The 26,243-nt window shown below is 44.2% G+C and overlaps 1 protein-coding gene across 2 annotated transcripts in view; it reads right to left on the bottom strand.

The window, feature by feature from the left end:
- Positions 1 to 276: 276 nt before the first annotated feature.
- The window catches only part of tomm7 (translocase of outer mitochondrial membrane 7 homolog (yeast)), a 38,948-nt gene continuing 12,981 nt past the window's right edge, over positions 277 to 26,243 (bottom strand). The window contains exons 2-4 of one of the 2 annotated variants that reach the window (XR_011947790.1): positions 14,205 to 14,253; positions 10,212 to 10,325; positions 277 to 927 (exon numbers count right to left, since the gene is read on the bottom strand). Coding sequence is in view for 1 of the 2 variants with exons in the window: in XM_072509221.1 (XP_072365322.1) it covers positions 912 to 927; positions 14,205 to 14,253 (65 nt within the window). In the remaining variant the exon portion in view is untranslated. The remainder of the gene's footprint in view (positions 928 to 10,211; positions 10,326 to 14,204; positions 14,254 to 26,243) is intronic. The other variant, XM_072509221.1, reaches the window with a different exon arrangement.

The following is a 26,243-nucleotide window of genomic DNA, read 5'->3' on the forward strand; positions in this document are numbered from 1 at the left end:
AATGTTAGATGTGAAAGCTGCAAGTATGAAAATTCAATTTACAGTTTGTGACCTATTTCTCCCACTACACTCCCATTCCAAATACAGTATTTATCCGTACCAGCTGGGGTGTCAAAGAATGACTCTTTGGTTGCACTGTACCACCTGACAACTCATCATGACTGATATCATTATTGCCAGCAGGCATTTGTTACATTGTTACGAAAATTAACCATTATATTGATAAATAATGTAAAATATCACACTATATCATGAAAGGCAACCAGTACATTTAGGTTATTGTTTTAAAAAGTTTTGTTTAATTAGTTGCATAGGAACAATGAATTCATTGTTGACACAATGCTAACTATTTGATTGACAAATTTCCATTGCAACTGTAAAATCTCAAAGCAAAGTTTACAATATGCATCTTGCACTTGAAAATTACAACAGTTTCAAGTGTATCAAGGAATTAAAACACTCCAGTAATTACATCCGTAATCTTAAGAAAAACATAAAACTTATTAGGTACAACTAGATTTTTCACCGGATGCAAGTTTGTACTGTAAAGCTTCACATTTTCAAGAAGTCTTACTTAGCTTTTAACCAAGAAAACTGCCAAATGCGAGTGTAGCAAGTTTCATCCAGCCATTTTTAGACAAAGAGTTTCTCTTTTGATTTGTTTCTTCCCAGCGAAAAGTTTTATTTGCAATGAGTCATAAAAATGGAAATGTACCAGCCACAAATACAGTTAATTTTAAAGAATAACAAGACAGTCCGTATCTTTTCTGCTGGAAATTCTATTGCTGTCGATTAGTAAAGTCGTGAACACAGGCACAAAACCTGTCAACTGCAACGGTCTGTTCTTCCCAATTTTCTCACAAACGGTGCTTCCAGTCACAATGGAAATATAGATTTCGGTTGTATTGTTTTCATCCCCACAGCAAACTACAAATCAAATATACAGGTAATTAATTCACAAAAACTCCAATTGTTTCATTCACCATTTCTTTATCCAAATGAACTCAAGTAAAAGTAAAAATGAAGGCTGCTCTGATTAAAGGGAAACATGTTCAAGTAGGCCACAGTCGCCACCTATTATTTACCTTGCATAATATAACACAGCCTTGAAGGACTGCTCATGCATAATCAGGGATATATAGCAAATTGACTTTAAAAATATAGAAAGCAGAAAGTAGATGTAAAGGGTAATTTTTTAGGTTGAAAGGAGGTTTAAAGCTGTACGCCAGAAGGCTAATTGCAGGCACCACTGTTTTATAATTAGCATTAATAGTTTGGACTCAGAAAAAAGTAACACAATATGAAATAGTATAGCCAACGTAGAGGAAAAATTAAACATAAAAGAACAGTTGAAGAGATAAATGTAAGGTGATGCACTTTGGTAGGAAAAATAAAAACCATCACCTGTGCCGCAGAAAATAAGAAACTTAAATGGACGGAATAGCAAAGGAACCAAAAGATGTAGGTAGTCAAATCATTACAAGCATCACTGCAGTTCAGCAAGGCACTTAAAAACACTAAGAAAGCACTTGGATTTATTACTATAGCTATAGAATTTGAAAGCATTGACGTTACATTGAACTTGTGTGGGGCTATTGGTGAGGTAGCCCTTACAAGTACGGTGCACATTTCTGGTCTCCATAATATGAAATTATGGGAGAAATTGCAAAAAAGACAAACAAGGATGGTACCAGAATTGAGAGTTTACGGCGACTGGGAAAGATTGAACATGTTGGGGCTTTTTCTTAAAAAAAAATTAACAATTTTCTTCCAAAAAGCTGTTGAGGGTAGGCCAATAGAAACATTTCAAAACTGAAATTGATAATATTCCTATCTAAGAAAAATCTTAAGGCATATGAAACCAAAGCAAGGAAATGGAACTCAGATACAGCTCAGCCATGATCTAACTGAGTAGATAGCACAAGTCTGAGGCGCTGAGTAGCCTACCCTTGAGTTCACTGCCAGAACTAAAGTAATTAATCACTCTTGTCTGCAATTATTTCAGCCCACTCATCTGTTTAATTTCAAATCAGCAGGTCATGACTATCAGTTGCACGTTCATCATTTCACCACAGGATAAGCAGCACATCAAAAGATTATAATAAACTGTCTTCTCTGGGATGGGGCTGTGGGACAGGCATGGCTGTGGGAAGATAAGTCTCAATATCTAGTGCAATCTGCTCAAGTTGTGCTTTGTGAGAAATCAGAGCAGTATTTGAAAAGGTCACAAAACAATTGATCAATTAGCTGACACTTCTATTTGTAGGCCAAAGGACACGCAATTGATTTGAAATCAACATACAGGTAATCTGCAACTTCAAAACAAAATTATCTATTGGTGAAGTTAAACATTTTTCATGATAATCAGATACAATCGTTTTGTAAAACTGAAACATATTCAAATTGTAGCATTATATTTCCCTATCCCTACACATATGCAAATTCCCACCAACCCCCAAGGTAGGTGAGTGGTCTGCCCCCAAATGTCTTCAAATTACACTGAAATCTGTCCCTTTGTCTTTATTCCATAAGGATGCATTTAGCTTCTGCTCTACCGATGGCTCCAATGGTCTCTTGTACGGGCAATGCAGTGTGGGAAAATTACAAGAATGAACTTGCATTGTGCCACCATAAAGCAAACAAGGCATCTATGCTCTCCTCCACTGTGCCATCGTGTTCCTTGTTAGGTAAACAAGTGAATTATGATTTTTTTTTAAAAAAACATTTATTACAGCAACGAACCTCTATTTTACACTCACTGCAAAGCAAGTCCAGAGTAATTTTAGTTTCCTAACAGTTAAAAAAGGAATCAAATAAGTAAAGTTGTTCTTTTTTCTATATGGGATTGTAGAATTTCTCATTTATTCCCGTTCCAGCCTCCCCGAACAGGCGCCAGAATGTGGTGACTAGGGGCTTTTCACTGTAACTTCATAGGAGCCTACTTGTGACAATAAGCGATTATTATTTTCTCTGAAAATTCCTCCCCCTAATAATTATGCTCATTGGGTTATAGTGACTGGATATTTCAAATTGTATGTTCAGTATACTGAGTTAACAAATGTTGAGGTAATTTTTAAGCAGTGTTCGGTGAGTGATATTTCACAATTGCATCATTTTTTCTTTGAAAGCTTCAAATCAGTGACTTTGGATATAATGTCTCCCCACATCATGGTTTAAATATTTTCAACTCTTCTGGATGATTGGCCTGTGATTATTTTTGAGAGCTTTGTACTTGGAGATTTTGGATAATAGGAATGTTTAATTACCAACGGTCAAGTAAGTTATTTAATTTGTAGTGATCATATAAAGCTAAACATCATTACTTTTTGGATATCTATTGTCAAAGTCTGCATAATATTAATATTCGTACAACAAAATAAATAAAAAGAGTGAACATTTCAAGTCCAATATGACTTCAGAACTGAAAAGAGGTAGAAATGTCATGAATTTCATGGTATTGAAAAGGGGGAGTGAGAAGAGGGAGAAGCAGAAGGTTAGGTAGAACAAAAAGGAAGGTTAGGGATAGGTTAGAGGGCAGGAGAGATTGAATAACAAATGTTTTCATGCTTTTGCTTTCACAAATAGCTTTCCTTTATTCTGTCATTGACACTTTAGACCAATATTTGTTTCTTTACTACACCCATTACCATTCCTTTTGCCTTTTGTTCTGTAATGTGGAAATTAAAAAGTAGGCACGGTGAGCACTCTTCAATCAAACTTTATTGGCTTGTGCACAAGGAGAACACAGTGGGATTCACTGCGATATTCTGCCTGAATCCAGTGAAGTAGTAATACCTACAACATTTTCAACCAATAGATTTACAGTCACAGTCTAATCTCTTCATTTGCATGTCAACACACTAATATCACAGTTAAACTTTCACTTTAAACCAATGAAAGGACAGCATTTCTAGCCAATAGAAAACAGTGTATGTGGACCAATAGAAAACGAGTATTTTCAATCCTTTGTTTGCATACCTTATCTCCTCACCTGTCCATGGGTGGTTACTGCAGTTTACAGAGACTACATTTTGTTTTGGCTACATCCATCATTCTGTCCCTGGAGACCCACATCCTTTGCTAAGGAACAGTTTATTACGGATTCCACAGTAACACCGTTGTTTAATCTCTCCAATATTCTGACCTTCCTTTGGTTCTACCTGACTGTCGCCTCTTTTTCAACAGCATAAAGCCCATCACATTTCTACCTCTCCAAGTCTGAAGTTGCCATATTGGACAGATTCTACTAGACCTGCTGAGTTTTTCCAATATTTTTTTTTTCTAATTTCCAGCATCTGCTGTTCAAAACATGCATCACAATCTATAAATTTAACTATTGGCAGCTCCAGTGAATTTTTTTGCTTAAAATAAAATTAGTTCATATTCTTCAGTAAAAATCCCCTACCAAGAGTTGTTTTATAACACTATTACAGTCATACAAATAGTGTTTTAAAAATAGACACTTAAAATGGGAAACAAAGTGTCTTCTCCATTTACAATTTCCCTACTTTGCCCCTATTTTGCAAACATTTTTTTAAATTATAAATTTAGAGCACCAAATTCATTTTTTCCAATTAAGGGGCAATGTAGCCTGGTCAATCCACCTACCCTGCACATCTTTGGGTTGTGGGGCCGAAACCCACGCAAACACGAGGAGAATGTGCAAACTCCACAAGGACAGTGACCCAGAGCCGGGTTCGAACCATTTTGCAAACATTTTTAACTGTTATATCAGTATCTTTTTTAAGATTTAACATTTTTTATTTAATATTTTTAAATCTTGACTCCATTTATTAAATCTCCATTCTTTGGGTGGTCAAATTTGACATAAAATGGTCTCAATTGGCTTATGGCCAAATTTTCCACCAATTAAGTTTCAGGACATAGAAGATTTGCTTTGTCACATCATTGGAGTGATTCATTTTCACTATCTCCTGCCAATGCAAAATAGCCATCTGCACATGAGCATTGCATCATGCAGACAATCATTCTACCATGCCTAGCCTGTAAGAAAGCCTTTTTTAAAACCAAGGCCAAGCCCAAAGTGAAAGCAGCAAAGGCGAAGAATGCAGCTTAAGAAAGGAAAGAAGTGAAGCAGCCTGAGCAAATTGCAAATGTCTGAATCCAAAGGCTCTTCTTAGGCCCCACTTCTCTGACAAAACAGTTAATCCCTGCCCTGGTGCTGGGAGCAAATTTCAGTTAGAGTAAATTTGGAAATTCAGGAAACAAACTGGATGTGTTAGAACGTGATTTGAATGTAGATAGAATTGATAGCAAACGTAGTTGACTTATGGGATTGCACAGTGGTAGAGTGCCGAGCACTGCTGCCTCAGTGCCAGAGACCCGGGTTCGACTCCAACCTCGGGTGACTGTGTGGAGTTTGCACTTTCTCCCCGTGTCTGCGTGGGTTTCCTCCGGGTGCTCCGGTTTCCTCCCACAGTCCAAAGATGTGCAAGTGAGGTGGATTGGCCGTGCTAAATTGCCCCTTAGTGCCCAAAAGGTTAGATGGGGTTATGTGGATAAGGCGGGGGCACGGCCTAGATAGGGTGCTCTTTTGGAGGGTTTGTGCAGACTTGATGGCCAAACGGCCTCCTTCTGCATTGTAGTTATTCTATGATTCTATGAATCCCATTAATTTTGTTGGTGACCACTATCATGAAAAATCATAAATATTCTACCTCAAAGAGTGATGGCTGTAAAGCACACAAAACACTAAAACTACGTATGCATGACAAAATGTAATTGAACTCCAAAAGGGTATGATATGGGAACGATTACTGAGACATGGTCGCAAAATGGGCAAGACAAATATTCCATATTATGAGGTTTACAGGAAAGATAAAGAAAATGGTAGTAAGGGTGAATGGGGTGATTATGGGTGATACTACTTCAATGATAAGAGGGGATATAACAAGAAATAAGCTGGTGGTGGAAACTTTTTGGGTAGAATTATACATTAGAAAATGATTTAAGACTATGATACGGTAACACTAAGAGACAATTTAGAATGGCCAATTCACTTAACCTGCACATCTTTGGACTTATTAACAAATCAGATTTAGTTAACAGTTTAATAGCAAGTGAGCAATCTAATAGTAATCATATCAAATTCAGCATAGTGTGCAAAACAAAAATTTTAAATTTAGGATTGGCTGACTTCAATGTGATATCAGAGATTGACCACAATAAACTGCAAATCTGTTAATGGGTAAAAGAGATGATGATCAGTGCAATGCATCACGAAACATGATCAGTCTATACACTGAAGAGAACTGAGCTTTATTTCCAAAAGAAAAGCCATACTAAAAACTAAAGAGAAAGGAACAACATGAAACTAAAAGAAAAAGCATACAAAAAGCATTAAAAAACCACAGATCCTGCCAACTGAGAAAGGTACAAGGAACATGAAAGGGTGACAATAGAGATGGTAAAGACTGACAAAAAACAAATATGAAAAGAAACTTGCAAGACATATAAAAAGTAACAAACATTTTTAGATTAATATGAAGAAAAAAAAGAGGACGGTCAGAAACAACAGGGGTCCCTTGACAACTTCTAACAGTGATACTGTCAATGTAAATTTTAAAAATGGTTTAGATGTGAATACTTACTTTGCGTCAGTATTTACAGGAAAAGGTCAGCATGCCAGAAATCCAAAGGAAACTAACATTGAATCATGGATAGGGACTCCCCAAAATTAACGTAGGCAAAATAACAGTAATGAAGAAAACAATGACACTAAACAGTGACAAATTTCCCAAGAACGGATGATTTCCACCCCAGGATTTTAAAGAAGCAGTTAAGAACAGTGGAAAAGATATGAGGGAGAAGTTGGCCAGAGTTGATTGGAAAAGGAGCTTACCAGCGAGGACAGTGGAACGGTTATTAGGGAGGCACAACAGAAATTCATCCCAAGGAGGAGGAAACATGCTAAGGGGAGGACAAGGCATCCATGGCTGATGAGGGATGTCAAGGACATCATAAAAGCCAAAGAAAAAGCATACAAACTCGCGAGCATTAGTGGGAAGCTAGACTGGGAAGCCTTTAAAAGCAAGCAGAGGACAACTAAAAAAGCAATAAGGGGAGAGAAGATGAAATATGAGTGCAAGCTAGCTAGTAATATAAAGAAAGATAGGAAGAGTTTTTTTCAATACATAAGTAAGAGAAGCAAAAATAGACATTGGACCACTGGAAAATGTGACTGGAGAAGTAATAATAGGAAACAAAGAAATGGCAGACGAACTGAATAGTTACTTTGCATCAGTCTTCACAGTGGAAGACACCAGTGGGATGCCAGAGCTCCAGGAGAACCAGGGACAGAGGTGAGTGCAGTGACCATTACCAAGGAGAAGGTTCTGGGGAAATTGAAAGATCTGAAGGTGGGTAAGTCACCTGGACCGGATGGACTACGCCCCAGGGTCCTAAAAGAGAATAGCTGAGGAAAGTGTGGTGGCATTGGGGATGATCTTTCAGGAATCACTGGAGGCAGGAAGGGTCCCAGAAGACTGGAAAGTGGCTGATGTAACACCACTGTTTAAGAAGGGAGGGAGGCAGAAGACGGGAAATTATAGGCCGGTTAGCCTGACTTTGGTCATTGGTAAGATTTTAGAGTCTGCTATTAAAGATGAGATCGCAAAGTACTTGGAAGTGCATGGTAAAATAGGACTGAGTCAGCACGGCTTTGTCAAAGGGAGGTTGTGTCTGACAAATCTGTTAAGAGTTCTTTGAGGAGGTAACAAGCAAGTTAGACAAAGGAGAACCAGAGGACGTGATTTATTTAGATTTGACAAGGTGCCACATAGGAGACTGTTAGATAAGTTAAAAGCCCATGGTGTTATGGGTAAGATCCTGGCATGGATAAAGGATTGGCTGACTGGCAGAAGGCAGAGCGTGGGGATAAAGGGGTCTTTTTCAGGATGGCAGCCAGTGAATAGTGGTGTGCCTCAGGGGTCTGTGCTGGGACCACAACTTTTCACAATATACATTAATGATCTGGAAGAAGGAACTGAAGGCACTGCTGCTAAGTTTGCAGATGATACAAATATCTGTAGAGGGACAGGTAGTATTGAGGAAGCAAGGGGGCTGCAGAAGGACTCGGACAAGATAGGAGAGTGGGCAATGAAGTGGCAAATGAAATACAATGTGGAAAAGTGTGAGATTATGCACTTTGGAAGGAGGAATTTAGGCATAGACTATTTTCTAAATGGGGAAATGCGTTGGAAATCAGAAGCACAAAGGGACTTGGGAGTCCTTGTTCACGATTCTCTTAAGGTTAATGTGCAGGTTCAGTCGGCAGTTAAGAAGGCAAATGCAATGTCAACAGGGCTAGAATACAAGACCAGGGATGTACTTCCGAGCTCTATAAGGCTCTGGTCAGACCCCATTTGAAGTATTGTGAGCAGTTTTGGGCCCTGTATCTAAGGAAGGATGTGCTGGCCTTGGAAAAGGTCCAGAGGAGGTTCACAAGAATGATTCCTGGAATGAAGAACTTGTCTTATGAGGAACGGTTGAGGACTCTGGATCTGTACTCGTTGGAGTTTAGAAGGATGAGGGGGATCTTATTGAAGCCATGATTGAATGGTGGAGCAGACTCGATGGGTCGAGTGGCCTAATTCTGCTCCTATGTCTTATGGCCTAAAATTATAGTTTGGGCATCAAAGTTCAGTTGATTTGGGAACCATTCTTTTAGATTTAAAAATTGCACATGCCATTTAAGAAAGATGACAGGGGAAAACTAGGGAATTATATGACAGCGAGCGTAACGTCCATTGTTGGGAAATTACTAGTTTCTAGTTAAAGATAGAATGATTGAACACCTTGAAACTTTTCAGCTGATCAGAGATACCCAGCATGGATTTGTAAGGGGTGCATCATGCCCGGCGAAGCTGACAGAATGTTTTGAAAGGATTAAATTATTGGACAGGGGATGCCTACAGATTTTTAAAATATGGGCTACCAGAAGACAAAGGAGCAGGTGAGGGCTCTGGGTCTGTACTCGTTGGAGTTTAGAAGGATGAGGGGGGGGGGATCTTATTGAAACTTACAGGATACTGCGAGGCCTGGATAGAGTGGACATGGAGAGGATGTTGCCACTAGTACGAAAAACTAGAAGCAGAGGGCACAATCTCAGACTAAAGGGACGATCCTTTAAAACAGAGATGAGGAGGAATTTCTTCAGCCAGGAGGTGGTGAATCTGAGGAACTCTTTGCCGCAGAAGGCTGTGGAGGCCAAATCACTGAGTGTCTTTCAGACAATGATAGATAGGTTCTTGATTAATAACGGGATCAGGGGTTATGGGGAAAAGGCAGGAGAATAGGGATGAGAAAAATATCAGCCATGATTGAATGGTGGAACAGACTCAATGGCCTAATTCTGCTCGTATGTCTTATGATCTTAAAAATTCCTCAGGAGAGACTATCAGCTAAAGCTGAAGCCCTCAGAATTGAAGACCTTTAAAAAAATTATTTCATGGGATGTGGGCGTGGCTGGTAAGGCCAGCATTCGTTGGACATCCCTAATAACCCCTTGAACTGAATGGATTGCAAAGTCATTTCAGAGGGTAGTTAAGAGTCAACTGCATTGCTGTGGGTCTGGAGTCACATATTGGCCAGAGTGGGTAACAATGGTAGATTTCTTTCCTTGAAGACATTAGTGAACCAGATTGATTTTTACAACAATCAATGAGAGTTTCATGGTCACCATTACTGAGGCGAGCTTTACATTTCAGATTTATGAATTGAATTTAAATTTCACAAGCTGCTGTGGTGGTATTTGTACCTATGTCCCCAGATTAGTAGTCTGGGCATCTGGATTACTAGCCCAGTGACATTACCATTAAACCACCATTTCCCCACATGAATTGGTTGGGAAATTGCCTGAGCTGAAGGAGACAGAGTTAGGCTGATGGACAGGTAGTCTAATTGCGATGTCTTAACTATTCACCACTTCCATTAAGGACTTGGGAGATGTGGTTGTCTATCCCATCATCTGTATTTGCTGATAATACAAAAAGAGGTGGCACTGTAAGTAATATACAATATACACTTGAGTAATAGTCAATCTCATGCAAAAGTCAACCCCCAACTTTTGGCCAGAAACTCCTTAATTTTAGTGTATAAGTCAACTCTAGTTTTTGAGGGATAGTAGAACGTGTTTTTTCATGTTTTTAGCGTGCAATGGTACACCAAAATAATGTAAAAACACAACTTACCACTGGTCATTATAAAGTTCCTGATGTTAACGTCATACTACCAATACCATTAGATTATCTCCACTTTAATCACAATATCTTTTGGCACCACACTCCATATTATGTTTTATAAAGCTATTTGACATAAAAAATACCATCAGTTAGAAAGCCATTCAGAGGTGAGATGGCAGCAAAACAATAACAGACCGTATGAACAGTGTTGTCAGGTCCGAAAGTGTGTTTCCATCAATCCCACTCTCTAAACCAGCCAAGGCTACGATAACCTGTTAATACTGGTAATTTTAATTTCCTGATATCATAGTCATATCTACTTATTCTTTTGGATTACGTACATTTTCCCCTGCTTCAAGAGACAATGGGAGAAGATGGCACTACAATTAATGTAAAGTAAAGCGTGAGCTCAATTTTTATTTGCAGTGGAAAATAAAGTGAAATATGGCGCCCGAGTGTGGTTAAGCCGTCATAGTACTCAAGAAGAAATCTAGGTTATGGCTACCACCGTTTAGCCTACCATAACATGGCGTAGCTTATCAGTAATTGGTGAATATTTTCCATGCTTTAACAGTTGGCCCTCCAATATACATGGATTTCAATGTGTGGGGGGAGGAACAGAAAGATTGGGGATATATATGCGTGGTTGGGGGAGAAGGGAGCGGCCTTAGTGAAAGGGGTTAAGTGGAAGTGGGAGGAGTTGGGGATGGAGATGGGGTGGGGAGTTTAGAGTGAGGTGATACACTGGGTCAACTCAACCTCTGCATGCTCAAGGATGAACCTTATACAGTCCAAGATGGTGCAGAGGGCCCAAATGACTCTGGTCCGGATGTGTAGGTTCTTCCCAGGAGTGATGGATATGTGCAAGAGGTGTGGGAAGGGGCCGGCGAACCATTCCCACAAGTTTTGGGGTGTACAAAATTGGAGAGCTTCTGGGAGGTGGTGTTCGAGAGTCTGTCAGGGATTGTGGGGGTGAAGCTGACGCTAGACCCTATGGTGGCCATTTCTGGGTGCCTGGTGCGCAGGAGGGGAAGGGGGATAATGTCGTGACCTTCGCCTCTATGATTGCTCAGTGACAGATTCTCTTAAATTGGAAGTTCCACAACACTTTAGAAGTGGTGTAGTTGGGGGGCCTATACGAGTTCCTCAGGTTGGTGGAAATTAAGTTTGCCCTCAGGCGAACAGAGGAGAGGTTTGTGGTATGGTGGAGGCTGTTTTTGTCCATGTTTTTGTGGTGGGGGGGTTGGGGATTAAAAGGGGGAAAATTGAACAAACTCAATATACTATGTTTCGTTGGTGCTGTGTGGATGTTTTTTGAGGGTGTTTGGAATAAAATATATATTTTTGAAATACATGTATTTGAACTCCTCAAAAATATTCCTTGTGCATAAGTCAAACTCCTACTTTTGTCTAAAGATTTGTTCTGAAAAAAAATCAACTTTTATATGAGTACATGCAATAGATGGAAGCAGAAATTCACTAAGAAATATCGATAAAGTAAATGGAATTGGTTTTCAAGTCGTAGATCAGCCATAATCTCACTGAATGGCAATACACGTTTAAGGGGCTAAATAGCCCATGCTTGCTATTTTTGAGGAATCTTTCAAGTGGAGTTAAGAAGCATTCAAAGCTTTTGTTTCATTAATCTTGTTCACAAAAGGTCTTTTTTGTAATCACGGGAGGAGAACCTCTCTGGTGAGGGCAGGCTTATCCCCAATTGTCCATGCTGCTACATTAATCACTGCAGTACATATAGCGTAGATACACCGATGGTGCTGCTGGGGAGGGAGTTCCAGTTATTTAACGCAGCAGTGAAGGACTGGCAATATAGTTCCAAGTCAGGATGGTGTGTGATATGGATGGAAGTTTGCCACTGATGCTATTTCCAAGCACCTGCTCCCCTTCCACTGCTAGGTGGTAGAGATCAAGGTTTGAATGGTGCCTTTGAAGGAGGCTTGGTGACCTGCTGCAGTGGATCTTGTAGATCATACAAACTGTGTAGCATTGAGAGTGGTAGATGGGGTCTTATGGGGTGCCGCTCAAACAAACTGCTTTGTCAGGATATCAAGCATCTAAAGTGTTGTGGGAGCTATTCTCATCCAGGAAAGCGAAGATCATTCCATCACACTCCTGACCTACACTTTGTAGATGGTTGCCAGGCTGTGAGAGTCAGTAGAGGCGTTGTTTGCCGCTGATCTGGCCTTCCAGCTTCTGACCTGCTCTTGTAGCCACAGTATTTATATGGCTGGTCCAGTAAAGTTTTAAGGCAATGGTAACCCCAGGATATTGATAGTGGTTATTCAGCAATGGTGATGCTGCTGAGTAAAATGGAGAGATGGTTAGATTCTCTCTTCTTGGAAGTTGGTCATCGTCTGGCACTTGAGTGGCTTAAATGTGACTTTCCACTGATCAGTCCAAGGCTTAATGCTTCTTGGTCCATGCAAAAATGAACTGCGCCTGTATCGGAGGAGCTCCAAATGGTACTAAGCACTCATCAGCGAACATCCCCACTTCTGACCTTATAATGGAGAAGATTATTGATGAACAGCTGAAGGTGGTTGGCCAAGGACACCCCCCAAGGAATTCCTGCAACAATGTCCTAGGGTTAAGATGACTGACCCTCAACAATGGCAACCATCTTCATTTTTCCAAACGGTGGAAAATATTCCCTGATTCCTATTTACTTAAATTTTGCAAGGGCCCTGATGTCACAGTCAAATGTTGCCTTGTTCTCAAGGGATATCACTCCCACCTCATCTCTGGAATTTTGAGAGCGAGGTGTGCAGGGGGCATATGGTGAGTGGTGGGCTTTTTCCATCTTTCTATATTTTGGATAATGATAAAACTGACATTTCTCACACATAGGCACAATTCTATACGAACATCTTGTGAGATAATTGAGCATCAGTACTATCCGTAGCTACTTAGAAAGAAATATCATGTTTTCCTCTTGCAAAATACAAGACATCAACAGCCTTACGGGATGAATACTGAATCGGCAATTTATTTTTACAGCCAAATGTCAAGTAGAGCATTTTTGTAGGAAATAATGAAGAGGCCTGGATAATGATAGTCTAAATAGAGTGGAGGAGCGGCACGGTAGCACAGTGGTTAGCACTGTTGCTTCACAGCTCCAGGGACCCGGGTTCGATTCCCAGCTCGGGTTCCGTCTGTGCGGAGTCTGCACGATATCTCCGTGTCTGCGTGAGTTTCCTCCGGGTGCTCCGGTTTCCTCCCACAAGTCCCGAAAGACGTGCTTGTTAGGTGAATTGGACATTCTGAATTCTCCCTGTGTACCCGAACAGGCGCTGGAATGTGGCAACTAGCGGATTTTCACAGTAACTTCATTGCAGTGTTAATGTTAGTCTATTTGTGACAATAATAAAGATTATTATTATTGTTGGGGTGGAGGTCAGCTTCTCCACCCTGTGCCCGGATCCGAGTGGTGGTGGGGGGGGCCTGCTGGAGTTTCAGACCCTGGAGAAGAAGTCCGAGCTGAGGGGAGGGTTCAACAATTGTTGGGTTTTGTTCATGATGCAATTTCAGGAGTTGGTTACCGTTGATTGCTATGGGGAGGAGAGGGGGGGGGGTTGTTTGGTTGGGGTTGTTTTGTATTGCGAAAATGGTGAAAATCTGTCGAATAAAAATACTTTTTAAAAAGTTGAGCCTAAACATCCTATCTGCATCTTCTTCCAAACAGGACAAGGTGAGATTGAGCAATGACTGCAAGAATTAAAGTACATCTTACCACTCCTAAGCATAAAAATGACAAAATTATGCCCTTCATTGAAAATATAGGCATATTCCTTTATTCAAAATAAATACATCCCAATGTTTTATTCGAATTATTTTTGGAATGTACAATCTATCCATTTAATTGTGAAAGCCCTTTAAATCTTTCCTTATGCTCAGGCTGCACAGGAACCTCTGGGTGGCTGCACAGCTTACAGGAGAATACTGGGTACCTTTTACCAAGTGATTATTGCAGTTTTAGATATCTACCTTAGAAGGTTGGGTTCCGGCATGCCTGGGTCTCCACCTCTCCTAAAACCTGTAGGAAAATGAAGTAAGTATTTATGACAAATCCAAATAAACATGTATGAAAACACCTGAAATAAGTCTAAAGGACAGCCATAATTTAGACACTATCCCAAAGTGTAACACAAACTTCGCACTTCCATCAGTCAGAGAAGATCAGTGCATAGCAGATTCACGAAATATTATATTATATACACGGACAAACAAAATTGCAGTAATTAACTGCAGGACAGTTCCTGATAAGTCAGACAACAAAGTACAATACCCAAAATGGTACAGTACACTGATGCAAAAACAAAACAACTGCCAAATATATATGAAACAGTATGCATCGCTCCAATAGTTTTTGTCACACTCAACCCTTTTGATACAAAAGGTTATATGACGCTATGACTAGGTCAGCACATTGTATCTTCGTCCCGGGGTTATATTTGCCTACTTTGCCTTTAAATCTCCTATCTGCTGGTTTCAATAGTCAAGTCCTGCATAAAATGTATTTGGCCAATCTTTGCCGATACATATGCTGCAACAAATAACTGCTTGTGTTTCTGCAGAAAAGTACCAATCTCACTCAGAGGGGTCCCAGTAAAGCATGGAAAATGGAACAATTCAGGTTTGGAGTTCGCTCCAGAAGCTGGGGCCGAAGCACAATACTCCTGCAGAATAGTGAAAGTTTTATTTAGCACCTGATACTGCAATAAGTCACAATAGAGTATACAGGATTACATAGAATAAAGAGCGCAAAACAGGCCATTCAGCCCACCAGTCCATGATCGTATTTTATGCTCTACCCGCTCGATTTTGCCGAGATCAGCTAATTTTCTGCAGAAACCCTCATCCATGCCAACATTACATCTAGAATTGATTATTCCAACACACTCTTGGCGGGACTCACATTTTAACTCTGTAAGCTCGAGAACGTCCAAAATTCTGCTGCCAACATCGTAACTCATAGCAAATCCTGTTCCCCTATCACCCTTGTGCTTAATGACCAGCAGTGGCTCCAGGTCAAGCAATATGTTGATTTTAAAATGTGCATCCTTGTTTTTAAAACTCTCCATGGCCTTGCCGGTCCTTTTCTCTGTCATCTCTTCCAGCCCGACAACCCTCCGAGCTATCTGTACTTATCTAATTCTGGCCTCTTGTGCATTCCCAAGTATACATTCCCCACCATTGATGGTCATGCCATCAGTTGGCTAGGTCCCAAGCTCTGGAATTCCCTCCCTATACCTCTCCATCTTGCATTCCTCCTTTAAGACACATTAAATCTACTTCTTTGACCAAGCTTTAGTTCATCAACTTCATAGAATTTACAATGCAGAAGGAGGCCATTCGGCCCATCGAGTCTGCAACGGCTCTTGGAAAGAGCACCCCACCCTTGGTCAACACCTCCACCCTATCCCCATAACCCAGTAACCCCACCCAACACTAAGGGCAATTTTGGACACTAAGGACAATTTATCATGGCCAATCCACCTAACCTGCACATCTTTGGACTGTGGGAGGAAACCGGAGCACCCAGAGGAAACCCACGCACACACGGGGAGGATGAGCAGACTCCGCACAGACAGTGACCCAAGCCGGAATCGAACCTGGGACCCTGGAGCTGTGAAACAATTGTACTATCCACAATGCTACCGTGCTGCCCCTAATTCCCCTAATGTGGCACAGCACCAGACTTTGTTTTATAATGCTTCTGTGAAGTAAGTGCCTTGGGGTATTTCATTATGTTATAGATGCTGTATAAATAAAAGTTGCTGTTATTACTTGAGCTGCCCCCCGTCTTTTAACACCTACCTCGATCAGCATAATCCTCTATTTCTTTCACCATTGAACGCATGACATGCCTCCACTTAAATGCATGCACATGATTTGTTCAACTACTCCCTGTGGTTGCGAGTTCCACATTCTCACCACTCTCTGGATAAAGTAGTTTCTTCCCAATTCTCTATTAGATTTCTTGGGGACTGCCTTTTATTAATGGCCTCTAGCTTTGGTTTCAGCTTTGTAAATCTTATTTTATTTTCTCCAGTGCTTCTACACCTTTTACATAATATGCTGACTAGAATTGTATGCAGTATTCCAGGTGAGGCCTAACCAGGGTTCGATGAAAGTTTAGCATAACTCCTTTTTTTTCCCCAATTCTACTACTCCAACAATAAAACTTAATGTTTGGATTGTTTTTTGTTTTGTTTTTTAAAAATATTTTTTATTCTCCTTTTTCATTTTCTCCCAAATTTACACCCACCAACAACAAACAATAATCAGTAACAAATATGTCAATCCCCATATCAATAACAACGATCCCATCCTCCCACCAAACCCCAAACATTAGCCTGCATGTTCACATAAACAAATGACAGGAAGCAGGAATCACCCATAGTCACCATCAACACACACCGCGACCGCGCCCTCCCCCCCCCAACCCTCCCACCCACCCCCACCCCCCAACTAATGTTCGATGTTATCCAGTTCTTGAAAGTGCATGATGAATAACACCCATGAATTGTAGAACCCCTCCATCCTTCCCCTCGGTTCAAACTTAACCTTCTCAAGAGTCAAGAATTCCAACAAGTCCCCCCCACCAGGGCACAGAGTGGAGAGGTTGCCCTCCATCCGATCAGGATCCGGCTTCGGGCGATCAACGAGGTGAAGGCTACAACATCTGCCTCCGCACCCGCTTCCAACCCTGGCTGGTCCGACACCCCGAAAATGGCCACCCGGGGGCCCGGGTCCAGTTTCACGTGCACCACTTCAGAAATTACCCTAAAAACCTCCTTCCAGTAATCCTCTAGCTCAGACAGGACCAAAACATATGAGCGTGATTAGCGCGCCCCCCGCCCCCCCCCCCCCCCCCCCCACAACGTTCACACACATCATCTACTCCTTCAAAGAATCGGCTCATCCTCGCCCTCGTGAGGTGTGCTCTGTATACCACCTTCAGCTGTATCAGCCCCAACCTTGCGCACGAGATGGAGGCATTCGTCCTCCGGAACATCTCACACCAGAACCCCTCCTCCATATCCTCTCCCAACTCTTCCTCCCACTTTGCTTTGATCCCTTCCAGTGGTGCCTTCTCCTCTTCCAAAATAGCTCCGTAAACCGCTGACACTACCCCGTTCTCCAGTCTCCCCTGTCGTCAGCACCACCTCCAGCAATGTGGAGGCTGGCTCCACCTGGAAGCTCTGTATCTCCTTTCTGGCAAAATCTTGAACCTGCATGTATCTAAACATTTCCCCCCGCTCCAGCCCATACTTCGCTTACAGCTCCTTCAATCCTGCAAACCGACCCCTAAGAAACAAATCTTTTAGTGTCTTAATCCCCTTCTCCTCCCATTTCTGAAAATTTCCATCCCACCTCCCTGGCGCAAATCTGAGGTTCCCCCGAATTGGCATTTCCCTTGACCCTGCCCCCAACCCGAAGTGTTGGCGAAACTGCCTCCAAATTCTCAATGAAGCTATTACTGAGTACTTCCCCGGGGCTATCGGGAGTGGCGCTGTTGCTAGTGCTTTCAATCCCAACCCCCTGCACAAACTCTCCTCCATTCTGACCCACTGGGAATCAACCCCTCTGACCCAGCTCCGCACCTTCTCCACATTCGCCGCCCAGTAGTAATACATCAGCTTCGGAAGACCCAAACCCCCTGCCTGCCTTCCCCTCTGTAGCAGCACGTTTCTAACTCTTTGCCACCTTCCCTCCCCATATGAACGACGTAATCCTTCCCACAATCTCTCTTAAAAAAGCCTTCGGCAGGAAAATCGGCATGCATTGAAAATAAACAGAAATCGGGCAATACGTTCATTTTAACCGCCTGTACCCGACCCGCCAATGACAGAGGGAGACCATCCCACCTTGCCAAATCAGCTTTCACTCTCCCCACCAAGCTAGAAATGTTGTACCTGCGGAGCCCCCCCCCCCCCCCCCACTCCCGGGCAACCTGCACCCCCAGGTAGCTAAAGTGAGTCATAGAATTTACATGCAGAAGGAGGCCATTCGGCCCATCGAGTCTGCACCGGCTCTTGGAAAGAGCACCCTACCCAAACCCACACCTTCACACTACCCCCATAACCCAGTAACCCCATCCAACACTAAGGGCAATTTTGGACACCAAGGGCAATTTATCATGGTCAATCCACCTAACCTGCACATCTTTGGACTGTGGGAGGAAACCGGAGCACCCGGAGGAAACACACGCACACACAGGGAGAATGTGCAGACTCCACACAGACAGTGACCCAAGCCGGGAATCGAACCTGTGACCCTGGAGCTGTGAAGCAATTGTGCCCTGCCCTACAGAATGGTAGCCTCCCCAACCCTGCCCCAACCCCGGTCGAGACACCACAAAATACTCACTCGTCTAGATTTAGTTTGTACCCCGAGAAAGACTGAAACACTCGCAGCAGCTCCAATATTCTCCCGACACACTCGGTTCCGACACGTATAATAGCAAGTCATCGGCATATAAGGACACCCTATGCTCCATCCCCCCCCCCGCACTATTCCTTTCCATAACCCCAAACTTCTGAATGCGATGGCCAACGGCTCAATCGCGAGTGCAAACAGCAGGGGGGACATAGGACATCCCTGCCTAGTCCCACGGTGGAGAGAAAAGTATCTTGAGCTGATGTTGTTTGTGCGGACACTCGCCCTTGACTCCTTATATAGTAACTTTAGCCCGTTCACAAATCTTGGTCCAATCCCAAACCGCTCCAGAACTATCAACGCCCCCATTCTACCCGGTCAAACACCTTCTCAGCGTGCAATGCCACAACCACGTCTGTTTCCTACCCCTCTGCCGGCGCCATAACGACGTTCAATACCCTTCTAACGTTTGAAAAGAGCTGTCTCCCTCTCACGGGCCCCATCTTCACCTATCACCTTCGGGAGGCACTCCTCCAGCCTACCAGCCAGTACCTTCGCCAATACTTTTGCGTCCACATTCAGAAGCGATATGGGCCTATATACAACCCACACTCCGTCGGATCCTTATCTTTTTTTAGCAACAGGGAAATCGATGCCTGCCCCAAAGTTTGTGGTAACACCCCCTTCCCTATTGCCTCTTCAAACATCCCCACCATCAGGGGTGCCAGCTCATCCTTGAATTTATTATAATATTCTACCGGAAGCCCATCCAGCCCCGCCACCTTCCCCGACTGCATCCTCCCAATCGTATCCTTATCTCCTGCTCCATTATCGCTCCTTCTAATGTAGCCCTGACCCTTCCCCTAACCTCGGGTACTCCAACCCATCTAGAAATTCCTCCATGCCACGGTCTCCCCCAGGTGGCTCTGACTTGTACAATCTCTCATAAAATTCCTCAAAAACTTTGTTCATCAGATCCGGAGACACCAACTTCCCTGCCCTATCCCTCACCTGAACAATTTCCCTTGCCGCTGCTTCCCTCCGGAGCTGACCTGCTAACATGTTCGTAAAATGCACCCTTTGCTCGCCTCAGTTGGCGCACCGCATTCCTGGTAGATAGCCGGTCAAAGCTTGCCTGTAGTTCCAGCTTCGCTGGGTCCCCATCTTCTGCATAACTCCAATCTACCTCCAACATCTCATCTATTACCCTCTGCCGCTCCAACTTCTCCTCTTTGTCCACCCTGGCCTTAAGCAAAATCACCTCACCCCTCACCACCACCTTTAGAGCCTCCCAGACAACTGCCTTCGACACCTCACCCGCACAGTTGCAACCTACATATTCCTTAATTACCTTTTCAATTTTGTCACAGAACACTTGGTCCCCCAAAAGTCCCACATCTAAATTCCACCCCAGCCTCTGCGCTTCCCCCTTCTCCAGCACCATATCCACCCAATGCAGAGCATGATCTGACGCTGCAATTGCCGAGTATTCCGACTCCTTAACCCCAGCCAGCAAAGCCTTCCCCACCACGAAAAAGTCGATCCACGAGTATACCTTATGGACTGCTGAGAAAAACGAGTACTCCCGTTCCCTCGGATGCAGAAACCTCCAAGGGTCCATCCCTCCCATTTCCACCATTAGCCCAGCCAACACCTTTGCCCCATGATGGGACCAGCGAGCGCGGCCGTGATCTGTCCAACCTTGGCTCCTGCACCAAGTTCCACTCCCCCCCCCCCCCACTATCAGTTTGTGTGTGTCCAAGTTGGGGATGGCCCCAAACACTCTTGCGAATTCCACATCATCCCAATTAGGACCATATACACTTAACAGCGTCACTAACCTCCCCTCCAGTGCCCCTATCACAATTACAAATCTAATCCCCTGATCTGCCACCACCTTCTCCATCTGGAAGTGTACCCTTTTGCTGACCAACACCGCTACCCCTCGAGCCCTTCCGTCAAATCCAGTGTGAAACACCTGACTAACCCAGCCCTTTTTAAGTCTCACCTGGTCCTTCGCCCTCAAGTGAGTCTCCTGCAGGACCTCCCAACCCCTTCACGTTCCACATGACTATACTAACTGGGGGTCTCTCAACACCCCCCCCCCCCCCCACCCTTCTTATCCACAATCATCATACCACTGGGTCCTGCCCCATGAGCCTGACCCGCCCCTATCCATTATTAACATCGAACCCCTTCCCTCCCTCCCAAAAATTTCCTCTCGAAAAAACATCTCCCAGCATCAATCCGCCTCCCCCTCGTAGGCCCATCGAAACCTGCTAACCAGGCTCCAATGTCCACAGTCCTCCTCTCACCTCACCTCCGTTCACTAGCCGACTTTAGTTAGCTAGCACGGGTAGCTCCCCCCGCCAAGATACACCGTCCCCTCCCACCGAGTCCCAGAGAAAGTAAAAACAAAAACAACAATCCAACCCATACCATTCACTAAAATAAGATATAACCGTCGCAACACAGAATGCCAATCAACCCAACCAATAACTTGAACTCTGTAACAATGTGAAGACAAGTAAGTTACAATACAATACACATCAGTAAAAAGAAAGTTATAGCATTTATACATTTTTCAGCTCCCCAATCACAGTCCATAGTCTCTCTTCCAGTTCCGCTCCTCACGTCTGTCTGCTTTTTTAATAATGTCCTCGTTAATCTGTGTCATTATTCTTTCGGATTTGTTATTATTATTTACACTCCCAGATCCTTTTACTCCCATATCCAATTTACATTCTTATCTCTCACTATGTAACCTCCTTATTTTTCTTGCCAAAATGTAACACCTCATGCGGGATTATCCGCTGGCTGACGCTGGCATTGAAACGCGTTTGGGTGGAAAATCGGTTTTGATGCTGAAATTATGGCGGGCATCGATTTCTTGCCAAACTGCAATTCTCCAGTGACCCGACAGCGATGTCAATATGTTCCACTCCGCACACACAGTAAACGCCGTTGGCATATTATTAGCGGGCCTGACCCGGTATTCTCCGGTGCCTCCGCAATTCGCCGCTTCCACTGGGGAGAATTCTCGACTGCGAGAATTATAAAAATCGAGAAACAGGCACCATGGCTGCTGAGGAAGAGAGAGAGGAGGCAGGACACAGGGGGTTGCTGGTGCTGACATTGGCCGGCAAAGGAGCGTGGCGGGTGAGTTCCACTCAATGCAATGAACATGCAGCTGGTGTGACCATCCGATGCGCATCATGCACGTATGCGTCCGACACTTGGGCAGTGTGCAAGACGCCTTCATTCTGGCACATTCATCAATTCCCTGCCTCTTTGAGGCGCACCCACAGCAGGGGGGTTGGCTCCTGGGCGACAAGAGCTATCAACTGCGGTTGTGGCTGATGACAGACTGACATTGAGACCCGTTACAATGACGCCCATGCAGCAACCAGGAGCATGATCGAGTGGTGTTTCAGCATCCATAAGATGCGGTTCAGGTGCATGGACCGCTCTGGAGGGGCCCTCCAGTATAGCGCTGGGAGGGTCGCCCACATCGTGGCGGCCTGTTGCACCCTCTACGTCGCACAGCAGAGGGACTTCATGCTGGAGGAGGACAAACGCTAGGCCTCACCAGACGAGGAGGGGGAGGACGGACATGTCATGGGGCCCAGGCAGGCACAGAAGGCCACACAACGTGTATGCCAGGGCCAACGCGTATGGGACACTATGATCGCCTCCAGGTTCACCAACTGGGACTGTCCGTTCCATAAGCCCAAAGCCCTTCTGGACAGCAGCTAGATCCTGGGGTCGGCCCGCCATCTGACCGTCCGTCCCCTTTAGAGTTCCTACCTCCACCTACTGTACTGGAGCATGTGTGTGGTGCACGCCAGATAGTGTCCCAGGAACCTCTTCACTAAAGTACCCAATCGAGGTGAGTGTCTCTGGGATGGTGGAGGGTGTTGGAGACAGCGGTGATGGGAATTCAGTGTCATCATCAGACTCGGGCTCTGGGGTGGCCTGGGTCTCATCCGTGCCCTTGTTTCTACTCGGCACAGGCACTGGCGCTAGTTGGGGACACCAGAAGGACCCATCCCATCACCAGCAGATCCAGCAAGACATAAGACTGGACGCGGGCTTAGACAGTGGGCTTGGGTGTGTTTGGCGGGACGGGGGTCATGTGGGTGAGATGGTGTGGTGGTGGGGGTGGAGTGCCATGGGAGCCGCAACTCAGCAGGGTCTCACTTCTGTGCCCGACTCCGATCTCCACCTTGGCGACCTCCCTTTCCTCGGGGCCCGCCAACCATGTCCAGGGCCCGCTACTCTGCCTTGGTCTGCAGATCTGGCACTCCCCTTTCAGTCTTCTGCTCCCGACAGTTATGGCCGGCCTTCTCCTGGGGGAGGGGTGGGGGGACAGAAGGTGTAGAGTGTTAGACATTCCGACACATGCAGCTCAGAGTGGGTAGCTGGTGGTTTCAGTGGACGAGTTACCCGGCCACGGCGGCCAGTTTGGATGTCGGCATGTGGTGTAGGATGGAGGTTCGGCCGCCCCCCATGTCAAGTGGGGGGGGGTTACAGGTGTGTGGGACAGTGCTCAGTGCCGGGGCACAGTGCTGCTGGCCATCCCGCGAAGGTCATGCAGTTTCTTACGGCACTGCTGGCTTGTCCAGATGGTGTTGCTGTTGGCATTTACTGCCTCTGCCACCCGTGTCCAGGCATGGCAAGCGGCAGCAGCTGACAGCCTCCTTCCTGGGCCGGAGTACAGGGTCACCCGCCTCTCCTCTGTGGCATCCAGCAGCGTCTCAAGCTCAGCGTCCATGAATCTTGATGCCGCTCTCCTTGCTGTCATTTTGTTGGCTGGCTGAGATGATGTGTGTGGGGAGTGAAGTGTGTATATGTGGCTGCAGCTTGTCAGCCTCCTCAGTGTCAATCACAAATCCGGCAACGCTTCTCATTGGAATCGATTGTGTTCCACATGGCACTGGTGCTCAACGGTTGCTGAATCGGTGCAGGTGCGGCGCCAGTTTGGCTGTCGTCGAAGTCGGCAGATCGCGCCTCAGCGTCAATATTTAGTCTCAGGAATGGATGCTGATAGGGCAGCATGGTGGCGCAGTGGTTAACATGCTGCCTCATGGCACTGTGGTCCCAGGCCCGATCCCAGCTCTGGGTCACTGTCCGTGTGGAGTTTGCATATTCTCCCCGTGTTTGTTTTAATTTCATGTTGCATCTATACTCTCCTAGGCTTTCTGCAGGATTGAAATCTCAGTATCTGACTCAAACTTTATTTTTTTTGCCTTTTTCTACTCTAAGCTTTTTGAAACCCACGGTCTGGATTGGCTAATCCCACTCATTTTGAAAAGATTAATTAGGAGCATTGTGTGTCCTGCTTATCAAGTGGCAGGCCAATAGTGTAGCACTCCCAATGCAGGAGTGAGTACTCCCAGGTCAGGCAAAAGCACAGCCAAATGTCGATACCAAGAAGTTTATGGAATGAACTAAACAAGATGTTCAAAATAATGAAGGGATTCACCAGAGAGAGAAACTATTTCTGCTCGTTTGATCTCACAGGGATCAGTGCTGGGTAAACTGGGTAAATTGAATGTGTTTACAATTTCACAATCTACATTAACGATTTTGACATTGAAATCAGAAACAATTTCAAAGTTTGCGAATGCCACCAAACTGGAGGAAAGGGGCGATAGTCAACAGAGAATGCCAGCAACAAATTACATGATGGCATTAATAAACTTGAAGACATTTAATTGGCAAATGAATTTCAACACATATTACATTTTGGTACAAAAGATAAGCTGGCCACTTCCTCTTGGAATATAACTTGATAAATGGAATATAGAAACAAAGATCTGGATGGGGAAAGAGATATAAATACACAAATCATTAAACCAAATTATATAGATTAATAAAGTCATACCGATAGCAGAATCACAGAAAGGTACAGTGCAGAAGAGGCCCTTCGGCTGACGTACCTTATCCCATCTGCCATTACTCGTTTAATGGTCTTGACTATCATAACATGCCAAGTGCTGATTCAGGTACTTTTTAAAGGATGTCAGGCAACCCGCCTCTATCACCTTCCAGATCGTCACCCTCTGGGTAAAAAGGTTTTTCCGAACATCCCCTCCTAAACCTCCGACCCCTCACCTTGAACTTGTGTCCCCTTGTAACTGACCCTCTGACTAAAGGGAATAGCTGCTCCCTATCCACCCTGTCCATGCCCTTCATAATCTCGCACACATCGATCAAGTCGCCACTTTGCTCCTGCAAAAACAACCCAAGCCTATCCAACCTCTCTTCATAACTTAAAGGTTCCGTCCCAGGCAACATCTTGGTGAATCTCCTCTGCACCCCCTCGAATGCAATCACATCATTCCTATAATGTGGTGATGAGAACTGCACACAGTGCTCCAGCTGTGGCCTCACCAAGTTCTATACAACTACAACATGACCTCCCTGCTTTTGTAATCTACGCTTCAATTGATAAATGCAAGTGTCCCATATGCCTTTTTCACCACCCTATTAGCCCGCCCTCCCGCCTTTTGAGATCTATGGACAACTCGAGTTCATTGGAACTTCCCAGTGTCAGGCCATTCACTGACTTCCTTGTCAAATTACTCCTTCCAAAGTGTATCACCTCACACGTTTCAGGGTTAAATTCCATCTGCCAGTTATCTGCCCATCCCGTCTATATCTTCCTGTAACCCAAGACACTCAACCTCACTGTTAACCACCTGGCCAATCTGTGTGTCATCAACAAATGTACTGTTCCTACCGCCCACAGTTATCTATTTCATTTATATAAATGACAAACAATAGGGGACCCAGTACAGATCCCTGTGGTACACCACTGACACTGGCTTCCAGTCACTAAAGCGGCCGTCTGTCATAACCTTCTGTCTCCTACAACTAAGCCAATTTTGAATCCATCTCATCAAATTACCCTGTATCCCATGTGCTTTTGCCTTCTTTATAAGGACTGGGGTTTATTTTTGAATTGCAGAATTGAAAATTGGAGCAGTTATTCAAAACTTGTATCAAACCTTGTTGAAATTACACTTGCGGAGTATGGTGTACAATTCTGGTTGCCATTTTGTAAAAAATGATAGAAGAGGATGCAAAAAAGCTTTAAAAGGCTGAAACCAGAACTGCAAGGTTATACTCAACAGGAGAGAATGAGCAGACTGGATTGGGTCTCTATTCTCTTGAAAAGAGAAAGCTCAGGGGTGATGTAATAGATGTCTTTAATTATGAACAGTTTTGGTAAGAGTAGACACAGAGGGAACATTTCCAGTAGTGGGAAAGAGTAAACAAGAGGCCAGATAGTCACCAAGATAGTCATCAAAAAATGAAAGAGTGAATTCAGAAGAAACTTCTTCACCCAGACTGGTAAGAATGTAAAACTCCCTGCCAGTGGGAGTGATTGAGTAGCACAGATGCATTCAAAGGGAGGCTAGATATGAGGGAGAAAGGAATAGGGGTTATGCTAATAGAGGAGAAAGGATGGGGATGCAGGGGGAGGTTCCATAAACACCAGCATGTACTAGTTGGGCTGAATGGCCTGTTTCTATGCATCATCCTGACTTGGAAATACATCACTGTCCCTTTGTTGTCACTGGATCAACATCCTTGCACTCCTTCTCTAACAGCACTCTGGATTGCAGTCGCCTT

The sequence above is a fragment of the Scyliorhinus torazame genome, chromosome 6 (assembly GCF_047496885.1).
Source record: "Scyliorhinus torazame isolate Kashiwa2021f chromosome 6, sScyTor2.1, whole genome shotgun sequence".
NCBI lineage: Eukaryota > Metazoa > Chordata > Chondrichthyes > Carcharhiniformes > Scyliorhinidae > Scyliorhinus > Scyliorhinus torazame.